The following is a 13,175-nucleotide window of genomic DNA, read 5'->3' on the forward strand; positions in this document are numbered from 1 at the left end:
TGTTTAGTCTAAGCGGGGAGATTCAGCCACGGTGCAGATAACTGAGCCCCATGTTTCAGAGAGCCACGGGTGACGGCCAAAACTGTGTTTGTGTGTGAAAGATAGCAGACGGAAAGAAAGCGACAGAGATGAAAAACAGGATGGGCCTCATCCATCAGCTGTTTCATTTTAAAAGCCCAACAGAGCTGCTCGTCACATTCATGTCCTCATGAAGAAGTCCATCAGTGGTAATTAAGAGCATAACAAAACATAAAATACTTTATAGAGATGCATTGTATATGACTGCAATAAGATCTACGGTGCCAGGGGTGAGAATGGCACGCGAACGGGCCTTTTCTTGGCATTGCCCACATAAGCGTGGGAATATGATGTTAAAGTGGCCCCATATATCCATAAATTTAGCTTGGTTTACTTATAAATGCATTTGGGTGAATCTCACGAAACCGGTCAGGGACATAGAAAAAAAAAAAATATATTGTTTATGAAAAGTTGTTTCAAGAATATTTTCACAAATTCTCATAACTGTAATGTGACAAAAAAATATTTAAATTGTAAAATGCTTACATCAATTTGGTATTTGTTTTACTGATTTTAATTTATGCTAATTGAAAAAAATATTGAATATTCGATTTGCAGAGGATTTGGTTTTTACTTTAATGCTGTACTTTTTGTAATCAGAATCTCATGAGCAACACTATTGAGAATTACAATATTAATAACAGTAATAATAATGCAAATGCCTTGAGAATTTTAAGGGTAAATGTTGTTGTCATGAAAATAATGCTGCAATACATTTTCCTAATGATTTTGGGGTAACATATGACCAAAATGTGTTTTCATGAGATTCACCCAACTACTCTTCTTTTAATCTAAATCATCAAAAGAGACAAACAAACATGAATCTCTGGAGGAAGTTTGTGTACTAGTTCTATGTGACTCACAGGTCAATCAAATCTGGATAAAGTCTGGCCCAAAATCACATGTCTGTTCGCTAGTGAGAATGGGCATGAGGAGAGGTGTGGCGATATGGGAGCGTGTGGGAGAGAGATGATTATATTCGCTGTGATCTCGTGCTGTTTGTCTTGTCTGTCGAGCTTATCGTGTGGAGAGGAGTATGACTAACACAGCACAGCAGGTCAGAGCCATAAACTACACACAGGCATGAATGAGGGAGGGATGAGGAGATATAGAGAGAGAGGAGCAGAGGGCATGTTACGCCCAGTGTCATCCACAGGGGCAGCGGGAGGGGAAGTTGACTCTGGACTTTAAAGCATCGGCCGATCCGCACGATGAGGCAACCACGGTTATCACGAGTTGAACGAGGTTGTGTCTTATCACTCCTGTGGTCGTCCAAAGATGGACACCCAATGCCAACGGATATAGACCCATATAACCATAAAGTGAAAAAGGATACACCTGCCGGCTGTGCTAACAGAGACGCCCGGGTCTGAGGATGATCATGTGAAGCCAAGCAAAGAGAGAGAGGAGCATGATGGTACATGCAAGATGCTTGGGATCAAAGCTTGATGTTATCTCTGATGGGGTGATCACAAAGCAACCACAAAAAACAAGTTGCATCTGTTTAAAAAAAGAGACTGGAATAAAGAAGTTATCTAAACAACTACTCTTATTTGAACCTATCCATCAAAAAAAAAGAAAGAAAGAACAACCCTGTAGTTTCCAACTCAAGAGCGAGCAAACTGAGAAACTACTGCCAGTCTTCATCCCAGTGTGAGACCACATAGTTTTCAGAGTATGGAATGAGTGATAGGTGCCTATTTTCCTATTCCAGTGATGTGTGGCAGCTGCTCTCTGATGATGAGGCACTTCTACGTCCACAACATCTGCGTCGGCAATACACCCACTGTTTTACCGCCCTCGGCATCAGAGAGCCGGCCACGGGAAAAAAAAGAAAAACATAACCAAACCAAACCTGCCACATGCAAAGACAAATGTTAGCAGCAATAAACCTACAACTTCCAAGGCAAATAATTTTCTTCCTCTCACCTTTAACAGACACAAACCAGGACTGTGGTTTCTTTAGCTGGTGACAGGTGCATACGGGATAACATTACCCATATTGTCCGTTTCATAACTTTTATGAACGAGACTTTGGGAGAAAATCGGCCAGTAACCAAGTCAATAGTGAATTCCCAGATGGTGGGGGCTGCAGTAATCTAAACCCGCTACTGACTACGATAGTAAAAGTATGTTTAAGTCCTCACGGACTGTCTGCTGGCACAACCGGAGCATTAACCAAGTTTTGAGTGAAACCAGATGGTTTGAAAGTGCAGGAGTTTTGCCCTGCGCGAATGACCCATAATTTAACGTCAGTAACACAGCATCTACAAAAAAAGGGGGAATGGGAGAGGAGGGTCTAAATTTCTTCAAAACGGTTTCAAAATCCTGCAGCTTTTAAGAGCAGTGGCAATAGTGTATATCAAGATAAGGAGACTATTTCCTGCCCCTCACAGAGAGAACCACCTCCTGCAGGACGCTTTTCAGAGACAGACTAAATAAGTGAACATGTCTTATAATACTGAGCTTCTCTGTTGCTCATTTCCTCCTTTCGGTTCCTTCTTTCCCGTGTTTATGCGAGTGTAAACAGGATTCTGAAGGTGCAGAGAGGATGAATGTGGTGGTAGGGGATGGCAGAAGGAAAGCCCACCATTCCCACACCCCAAAGCCAATCCAAGCGTGCACTTGACTTGCGAGCTGTCAGTCTCTCCCGTATGTGTCTGTCCTTTGAATTGTGCATGAGGGTGAGGGTGAGAGAGTTTGTGTTCTGGCGTCCTGTGAAATGAAGTGAACAACAGAAGAAAGGGAAGGAGAAGTAGGAAGAGAGGAGGGGGCAGGACTGAGGTCCAGTCAGCACGACTCCTCCAGAGCGTTGACCACCTGCTCCAGGATGTCCGGGCAGTGATCGGCGATCTGCTGCAGGACGGAGTTTGCGTATTCCTGCAGTTCGGCGCTCTCTCGTTCACACTGCTCCAGCTCAGATTCCAGCTGGGGAAACACAGATACAAAAAAGAGTTTATTAATATTACGTTTAATAAACCTATCATCTTAAATCATTCTGTTTTTTTTGGCTGTAAAATGACCAAGCACGGAGTTAAAGCAGAAACCTAAAGCATCGAGGTGAAGTGGTAGATTTTTCACTGACAAAAAATTCTTAGAAGATGCACCATATTTTCATTCTTACAATTCAACTGGAATCATACAATGTTTAATTTACTCAAAGCCAATTTTGGCGAATGTTAATTTTAGACTCCAATTTCAACATTTGTAAAATAATCAACAAAATAAATACTATAATATTCCTCATTCTGCGGTTTCACTTTCACGTGTGTTACAGTGATTTTACCGCTTTGCATTAAGCCTAACACCCCTTACATCTTGACAAAATAGTAGCACTATTAGGTTTTACAGTGTCATTGTTACACGTTACAAGTAGTTACTGTAGTAATAACTATAAATTATGCATAATTACATTCGACTAACCCTAAACCAACTCCTATTCCTTACCATAACCCTATAGTAAGTACATGTACTTTTATTATTATTACTCAGTACTTAAATGTTTAATTAAAATGTAACACAGCCACCTTAAAATAAAGTGTAACCCACTATCATTGTTTAATATAATACAACAAGACTAGTCTCAGTTTTCGACGTCTGATGCATAAAGGCACACAAAACGGGAAACAATTCGGGAGTTTCAAAGTCGTCATCTGATTGGGTGAATGCGTCAGGATTTCCGAGACGTGTGTGTCGCATTCTTTAACGTTCTGCCTGGAAACAAAGCTGTCATGGAACCCCCTCATGGAAGACGAAAGCTGTCATTGACGAGAAGTGCATATCAGGATCAACTAAACACTGGATGTTCAAAGGTATGTGAAGTTCACGCCACGGCGCCATTGTTGCAGTAAACTTGCACAACGTTCTTGAATGATTCATTTATTAGATGCACGCTGGTTCAAATGATCGTAAGGAAATCGATGTTACATTTCCACGCCCCTGAACATGACGCGGAACCAAACGAACTGTGATTGGTTGCTTTACATGTCTTTCAGACATCCTCTTGGGCGGTCCTTGGCCAAGGAAAGCTGTGATGGAGTCCAGACTACAGTAAGATTGACATACAGTGATGTACCATCCAGCACACTGGTTCCACTCTCCTCCAGTGTTGAAAACTCAAAGGTAACAAGCGTCCAGAGAACTATTAAATAGCCCAAAGAGAAGGGAGTCTAACGAATCAAACTGACAATGAGAAATGAGAAAGCTGTGGGGGTGATGCTGCAGACAGCAGACATGTGACCTCATGAGGATCGAGTCCCTAGTAAGAGGGTTCTTCTCTGTCTCTCTCGTCTAGCCCTTAAAACACTACTGAAAACAAATCACCTCACCAAGCATTTCTTTTTAAATCGTTATATAAAATTCAACACTTGGAATTTGCCCGAAAGGTTTAATTTTCCGCTCATTAAAAGAAACTTAAACTAAAGAGAGGGATTTAACATTTTACAGCACCTCTGTCTAATGATAATCACAGGTGTGGTTATCTTTAATGCTCAAATCCTTTTTCCAAATGATTTCCGTAGAGGTTTGGCTAAGGGATGTGGAGAAATGAGAGGAGGGAAGGGGGATTCCTTAGTGCTGGCAGTGCCAAGCACGCCAGGAAATATGCCATGGCAGAAGCAGGTGCCTCTTAACTAACTAAAACACACACACACACACACACACACACACACACACAGGAAACAGATGCTAATGTGGCCAGCAGACTGTTTATTTTCATTCAAATGATTTAAAAAGACAAAAATATACTCTCATCAAGAGGACTAATTATTCAAACAGTGTGAGACAAAGAGAGCAGGAAAAGATTAATAAAGGGAGCTGAAGCATGTGCGTGGATTATCAATTACCATAATCACTATTTTTGTCTTGTTTTCCAGTAAAAACATTTAAAGATCTTTAAAATAAGAACTTGAGAAGCAAAATTGCATAACACAACAAACTAGCATAGGATACTAAGATAATCCTTGTTTGATAATCGAGAATGTAACTGCTATGTTTATTTTTCTTATCCCATTGGCAGGCCAAGGGAATCTGCTAACTTTTTCTGCATTTTCTGTACTGATTTTGGGGGGAAATCTGTGGACGTTTGTGCAATGGATTTAAATTTGGTAATGTGTGTTAAATGGATGAGTACTAGACATTTCCTTCCCGGCAGCGTAAAACATAATTAATAAACAAACATTCAAGGGGTGAGGTATATGCATGGATGTAAAAATTAATGGAATTCAATTCTCTAAAATTACGTCTTCATATCTAATGCAATTTAGCTTCAAACTAAAATTGAGATTTTTTTATGACTGGAAAACAAGAAGATACTGCTTAAGCTGTGTACCAGCTTCTGTTTCAGGTTTTGATGGAGAGCCCACTGAACCCAGACTGTCCCGGGTCCCCGTCCGTGGCCTCTGTTTGGCCCTATCTGGACAATCAGTGTTTCGTGGCTCTGTACTGCTTTTAAATTGCTTTTCGGATTTGAACACGAGCCACTGAACCAAAGCCCATAGAAAGTGGAATATTTCACAAAAACCCACAAAAGTATTTTCTTTGGCTCTCCTGGCCTATGAACGCCAACTTTAACAAGGTTAATGATAAAGACATCTGTAACAATAACTGGAAGTAATATTCATACATCATAAAATATGTTTCCCTTTCATGTGCGTTTTTGTGTAGGTTTGGATCGTGCAACTATTTCATAATTAATGAATCAAAACATGCCACGGTGGGTCACTGGGGGCAGGCGGGGCGATCCGTCAGACGGGTGTTTGCACAACTGTAGGGCAAACACACTGGGAAGAGAAGTCCCGCCCCTTCACGAGCTAGTGCTAATGCTACGCTAGGTGCTTTCAGGCTTTCCATCTCAAGGGCTCTGAGTGAGCGAGGGGGCTGGTCAAATCCTGGATTTTCAGACCTGGCCAGGAATTAAGTAGGCATAATAATGCAAAACAATGCACAAAATGCTACGAAAGAAGGAAAAGCGCTATCTGAGAGGTCACAAAAGGAGACAAGACAAAGATGTAGATCAGAAACACACATACGATGACCGAAAAAAAGGTGACCGAAAAGCTTATGATTAGTGGTCAACGTATATCAATATCGATACCGATAGATCAGGGATGCCCATGTTCAATATAATGCAGATATATGCGCTACTAATGGCTGCAAATGTTGCACAATGTTTACTCAGAATGCACAGAATGTGGCACAAACGGCTAACGATGATCAAGAATTGACAGATTAATCGACCTTGCCAATATATCAGTCTATCACTACTATGCAAGTTCATAAAAAGTGAGCACATTCCTCAAGAAGCAGTATATAAAAAAAAATATCACATCCTAACAGAGCATTGAAAACGCCCTGGGTCAGGGGCGGGTTTAGGTGAGGGCCCAATTTAACTTCTCATGATCTCGTCACCTGTGACAACACTCCTGGGATACTGGAGTCTGACACGTTGGCCAGGGGAAAAGTGAAGACGTGATGGAGACGAACGAGTGAGGGAGAGAGGAGGAGTGTATTGAGTCATGAGAGGAGGGTTAATGAGCCTCATCGGGGGCTGATGTATGGGCCTGCGTGAGGGCGCTGCTTGGCAGAGCGCCGCTGCTGTAAGCCCCATTAAGCGTAGACAGTGGAGAACTAGAGGAGAGGGAAGGACTAACGCTGCCACACGTTCGGCCTGCTTGCAGCTGGGATAGAAGAATTGAGCGGGCAAGCTAAGGTCAGTGAAGACAATGCTGCTTTTAGGGTGCTGGCAATCAACATTAACAGTTAGATCAATGCGTTACTCCCACAGAAAGCTCAGTGGGAACACCTGTCATTCACAACATTTTACACATTCCACGCGTGGTCATTTATTAAATATTTTGGCGAATTTGTGCTTTCAGCAACCAACAACAGTGCACCACACACGGTTCGGATTATTAAAATTAATTTTACAGATGTCGTCAGATCATGTCTAATATGGATATACGATTAACCAAAATTAAAATTGAAATCGCAATATGGCGTAATGTGGTTATCAAATCAATAAGGTTGCGAGTTAATTAAATTAATACATGCACATCGTGTTTCAAGGGTGAAGCACGGCACTGTTTTTTTTTGGTTTAGTAACAACAATAATAATAGTAGATTTTTTTAAATTAAAGTCCCCCTCCCCCAAATCGTATAGCCCTACAGTCTAGGCTTAAAAATCACGTATTTTATGGAAAATAATATATGATTTATGTTTGTGTAACTGTTTCTTACTCTCTTCCAAAGTAGCAGCTCTACACCTGGCCTGTGGTTCTTTTCCTGAATAGTATTTTATGCAGTGTTTACTCCTCATAGTTTACATGCAACTACTTTGCCCATGTATAGACACAGTGCCGCTTGAAACAGCTTCATAGATAATAATTTATTATAATGGGAGCAATCTGTTGTCGTGTAGAGCTAAACATGCTGTGACTAGAGAAGGGATTCAATTCTATTGCTCAAAGTTCATAAATGACATTAATAGAGAAGCAACATGTTATTTATATGGCGTAATTTAAGTAACATACTCATAACTTCCAAAACGTAAAATGGTTACATTAAAGGCTGGAATACACTTCACAACTTTAACAATCTGAACAGATTTTAAAACATAATGGCATCATACATTTGCTGAATTTGTAAATGTTACAGAGAAAAACGGCGCATCATACACTAAACAACTGAGGTTCACACACTACTTTCACATCATCTGTAACACAACTAACTGATGCAGAAACATGCGCCATGTTGCTAAGAGATACGCGAGAGATAAAAACAATATTTATTCTGAATTCGTCTGAAGCTAAAACAAAATCTGTCTGAGCAAATCATACACTGTGTGATTTTCTATGTAAAATGTTAATGCATCTAATATTCAATTATTACCTGAACAAACTTTAGGTGCAACAGAGACACATAAAGAAGAAAATAAGCTCCCCTGTGTGACAAAAGCATACAAGGACTGTCAATTCCTATTTTATGACTGTGTGCTTAGCAGAAATCGTCCAAAAACAGAGCTATAAAGATAAGAGGAAAAAGGGAAAAATCTCATTATCGGTCCCCACGCCAGCCTTGACCTGAAAACGTAAGGGAAAAGCGAAAAGATGAGAGGCAGAAAAGAGGGAACAGGCGAGAGAAGAGCGCATTATTATTTGTTATCGTTGCAGATTATTATCAGGTGTTATTGTGTGCGCATGGTCAGCCTCCTCTGCCTGTCTTGATAAACAACAGCTACATTAATGAGAGAAGAATAAACACAGCAGCGGACCATCACAGTCAGAGACAATGACAGTAGAGTCTGGACTGTGCTGACTCAGAGAGGATGCGTTTCAACAAATGCTGTGCTGCACATTTACGCCTGGAGTGGCACATGGAGATCAAACGGCTGAACTCAAACCCTTCGAGCAAATCCGCTCTCCACATCACCCTGGATGACACAGCCTCATCTCTGCAACATGTTCTCCTCCAGATCCTCCTATTTTGTGGGAATGGTAACTAGTCAGGTCTCAACGCTGAGGAAAAGATGGCAATCAGGAGGGTCCTAGGCCTTGGCTAGCGCTGGAAACAATCTCCAATCAAAGAGAAAGAGAGAGTGTGAAGTAAAGGGGGGTCTGGGGTTGGGGGAACTGACCTTCTGCTAAAGCAATCAAGACTTTCTTCAATAAATCTGCATAAAGAAAAACGCCATTAGCCTTTCCCCTAAATGTGACACGGCTACAGTATTTTGAGAGAAAACAATGACTCCTTTAGCAGGAAACGGCGTTCTTTTATCACGGGACCATATTAAAAGGTCCTCATATTTTTCGAGAAGGAGGAGGGTATAGCGCTCCACTCCTCATTTTTAAGAAAATCCCCCCCAAAAATCTTTGGGCCACCTTTCTCTTCTAATAAAGTAAGATGAAGTCACTCAAAGCTCTTTTCTTGAAGGTTCTTCTCTCCAGGCCAAGCTTCAAATCAGGGGCGTAGCCAGTATTGGGCCAGGGGGGCACTGGCCCGCCCACATTACTCACTGGCCCGCCCAGGCAAGTTTGATAAAAATACATTTTTTTATTTTATTTTTATTATTCAAATGTATTTATGAAAATATATTAATATATACCTGATTAATTGTTGACTGCTGTGTGTGTTTAATTTGTTTTCCGAATAAAATTTAACCGGTGAAGCAAGTTGTAGAAAGCCTCTCTCCGGAACGTTATTGGTTGCTATGGTTGCTGGGGGTTCCGACAGGAAAACTCTCAGCGGCGTCGGCGCCACAATAATGGCTAAAGTTTCTTTAATGTGCTATTTGAAAAAAAAGCAAGAGTTGAGGAAGAAGACACGCCACTGCCTTCATCTTCCGAGTCCACCCAGCCCAGTTCTTCCGACTCATTACCCCAGGAGAAGGCTAGTCAGGTGTTGGCGCCGGCCGCTTCTTGCTCCCTCTCTCCCCGTCAGCCTGACGCGGGTTTATCCGCCGATCTAACTGTGATATTATTATTTTAGCTTACTTTATTTTCGGGTGAACTGTATTTGCACTGCTGAATAGAATAAAATAGACAGGTTATTGTCTATACTGGTTTGTCCAGCCTTTATTGAGCTCTGTTGGTTGAACATGATGATTTGCTGAATATAAAGGTGTAGCAGCTAACTGTTTTTTCAGTTCGTCTATTAATGTTAATTACTATTGAAGTCATTTTTTTTCTAGGAAAAACTATAGGCCCAGTCACATTTTCACTGGCCCACCCAAAATACAATTTCTGCCTACGCCACTGCTTCAAATGCTCCCCTCTGGTGTTCTTCTGTTGGTTCTAGTGTGCTGTTACGTCTGCCATCCCAACTCCTGGATGGAGCTTTTTATTCACTTATTTTTCAACACCACACAGGAATGAGCTAGCTGAATTGTAGTCTCGGCCTCAGATGGCATGCCGCCCATTGACAATGCATACTGCACGTATTATTCTAATCTGATTGGCTTTATACAATTTCAAGAGTGCATTAGTCAACCTGGAAACAAACTCAAGATGTGGATGAACTAAAAACTGTATTTGCCAAAGGTAAACAGGCTAATAGCACCAAATAACTGAATAATTTTAGGGTGTGTGTTCATTCGTGTAGTTTGGTTCTCTTGGTTCTTCTGGTCCGGACCAAAAAAGAAAATGATACTTTTAGTCCTGGTTCACTCAGCGTACACTGTCATTTTTTAACATAAGCCTCAGGATATAAAACAAAAAAATAGCTTTTATGACAAATATTTTGTGACGGAACTTACAGAAAATTCAAAACAATGCTGTGAGCTGCGCAAAACGTGCTTGTTGTATACGCATTCATAGGATGGTATTTTTTCCATCTCAGAAGTGAGAGCTTAGAAGATGTGTAAAGGAGTCAAAACAGCGTCAGGAATTCCTCTGTTGGACACAAACACATATCTGCTGCAAGGAGGCGCGCTTCCGAAGCCTATACTGAACTGTAATGATGTGAAAAAACAGGCATTCTCTTGCGACATCACATCCTGTTTTTGGTGGATTTAGATATCTTTGGTCCACGTTGCGTTCATATTTCAGTCGAACAGCACCAGAGTTCATTTAGGAGCTGACCACTTGTTTAATGTGCACCAGGTTTCGGATGGCGTTCACACTTATTCAAATGAACCAAAATAACAGAGCAATCGCATCATTAGTTTCAATCAAACTAAACCTGCCAAGTGTGAGCACACCCTTAATCTTGGTTTGTGGCACTTTTAGGAGCAAGTAAACTAGATATCCATACTACTTTGGCTGAAAAGAAATTCTGATCACAAAATCTACACATCAGTCAAACAATTTACTCATCAGTCAAACAGTCTCTACGGTCTAACTGGATGGGCATAAACCGTCCAACTTTGTCCCTCTTCCCACTGCAGACGCAGGTCTCTGAATGCAAACTCTTAATGGAGAGTTTTAAGAAGAGGATTTACGCTCCATCCTGGCTGCTATGGTCGGGTGGCTACGCCACAAGCTCTTATCTTTGAAATCTGCTTCATCTTTGTTAGACTAAACCCTTCATTATTCTCTATGCTCTCTTAACTCTAGCCTTATCCTTCCCTTGGCAGGTCCTGTTTCTTAGCAGACACACAAACATCTCTCTAAAAATGGTTCCTTTGGATCGTGTTCAGCTCATGACGAGCTCTTTCCCCACTTCCTCCTCGTTAGAGCAGCGCCTCTGCGGCTTTACAAGAGCAACTTAAACTGGGATCTCTCTCGTCCTTTCTCTGTTTGTCTTTCCCTTGCTTATCCTCTTACTGTACTTGCAGCATCCTAGTGGCTTAATACACCATTTTATCTTTCATTTCTCCCTCATTTTCTGAACTAAGCACTTGAACTCGACTAGCCCCAGTGCTGTTACGCATACTGTCCGATTTGAGCCAATTAGAATGTAGAGGGCGTGGCCGTTTATAAAAAGCGACTGTATAGCGACCGCATCTGATTAGAACCGCCCTCAGCCTCATCTGCGGCCGGATCTGTGCACCCCATCAGTCAAGTGTAATTGAGTTTCAGGGGGGAATGCTCACACACGAGTCGCACCCCTGCCCGCAACTTTGAATGAGGCTGAAGGACTTCAGCGGAGGGGGGCACATATTACGAAGTATGTGGTCAAGTCAGGGACGCAATCACGATCAAAACCCAGATTGAAATAACTTCAGTGTTAACACCCACCACAAGTTGATGAAAGCCCAAGTTTTGATTTTTTGCGCTGCTTAGATAATTTTCGTTTTTGTTTTTTTTCCCCTCCAATGACTCAGCCCAAACTGCCGCAGGGCCTTCAGGATGCATAGGGATAAATTACAACCACATTCCTCCACAGGCTCCGAGCGGCGCAAACTTTCCTAGCTGCTCCTAACGATTATGGCTAGACTGTTGTGAATCCTCGTTTGCAAACACACAGGAGACCGAGCTATGTGAAATTTCGCCACTGTAGGAGACAAAGAACAGCAACGTCAACGCGCCAATCGGTTTGCATTGGTAACGGATCTTAATGGAACAGGCCCCACCCTAAACAAACCATCCCAATGGTTAGCATGGAAGCACTCAGCCTTTAAAAGAGCCCAATAGGGTATTAAATATTTGTGGAAAATAACCCACTTTCAAACACGAAGTTTCATAAAACCCTTCTCAATTCTTAACGGCTTTTATTAATCTGATAGGCCCTGAATGAGCTGTAAGACTCGTAATATGGCTGCCTACTGGCTTAGGAGGGTATCTTTTCCCGAGCCAAAGTTCAATCTGAAACAGATGCTACAACTACGAATGGTGTGGGTTTTGTCGCATGTGAACACGCAAATAAAGCCATCAGAAAAGCAGTGCCACAGACTGACAGCTCTCCTCTTGGCAGGATGATTCATCAGCTGGCCGATAGAGAGTGACAAACCTCAGAAATATTTCGTGTTTAGACTGAACCCCCGGTTTTCATTACTTTCAAAGGACGGGAGAACAAATAAACATGTACAAATACATAAATTAAAAATCTGAACATAGCAACGACTGAAATGTTCGGTTCTATGGCACGTCAGCTGGTGCAGTTTATGCTATTGCGGCTCTGTCGCTGTAACCCAAGCCAGCAAGAGCTCGGGAACGCAAAAACCCGATTCGTCAGGGCGCGAAAATCACAATAAACCTGCTGAAGTATTTCGCTGTTTGCCTTGGCGGCTTCCAGCTGAGAAGGCTCAATCGTGCTTATGGTTTCATCATTTGGGGGTATTTATTTCATATATTATTCTTCCTCTCGCCCCGAGTCAAATGTGTTGCGAGACGTACCCGGAGTCTGAGGTGCTTTCATATATATTCGCTGGGTGGGAAAATATAGGAGAAGCGAGTTCTTCTAACAGACAAGCGCGGGGCACAGAGGGCTCATCTCACATTGCTTTGAAGACGGGGCTGCGCTTTCCCTCGCTCTGGATGTTTAGGGGTCGGTTGAGAAGTTTTGTTGGTTTAGTCGGTCAGCACCCCCTCAGGATTAGCACTCGTTGAAACGACGTATTACAAAAACAGCGTTTGAGAGTTGGATTTAGAAAACACAAGACAAAAGAAACCAAAGCAACAGGACATGCTCAAGACTTCAGTTCAGATTAGAGTCTAAACAGC

The 13,175-nt window shown here is 41.9% G+C and overlaps 1 protein-coding gene across 1 annotated transcript in view; it reads right to left on the reverse strand.

The window, feature by feature from the left end:
* Positions 1-1,693: 1,693 nt before the first annotated feature.
* Positions 1,694-13,175, reverse strand: part of erc1b (ELKS/RAB6-interacting/CAST family member 1b) — a 198,416-nt gene continuing 186,934 nt past the window's right edge. Inside the window, exon 20 of the mRNA XM_056233411.1 lies at positions 1,694-3,006. Coding sequence (XP_056089386.1) covers positions 2,869-3,006 — 138 coding nt within the window. The 3' untranslated portion in view covers positions 1,694-2,868. The remainder of the gene's footprint in view (positions 3,007-13,175) is intronic.

The sequence above is a fragment of the Rhinichthys klamathensis genome, unplaced genomic scaffold, assembly GCF_029890125.1.
Source record: "Rhinichthys klamathensis goyatoka isolate OS25496 unplaced genomic scaffold, OSU_Roscu_1.1 h1tg000370l_1, whole genome shotgun sequence".
Taxonomy (NCBI): Eukaryota; Metazoa; Chordata; class Actinopteri; order Cypriniformes; family Leuciscidae; genus Rhinichthys; species Rhinichthys klamathensis.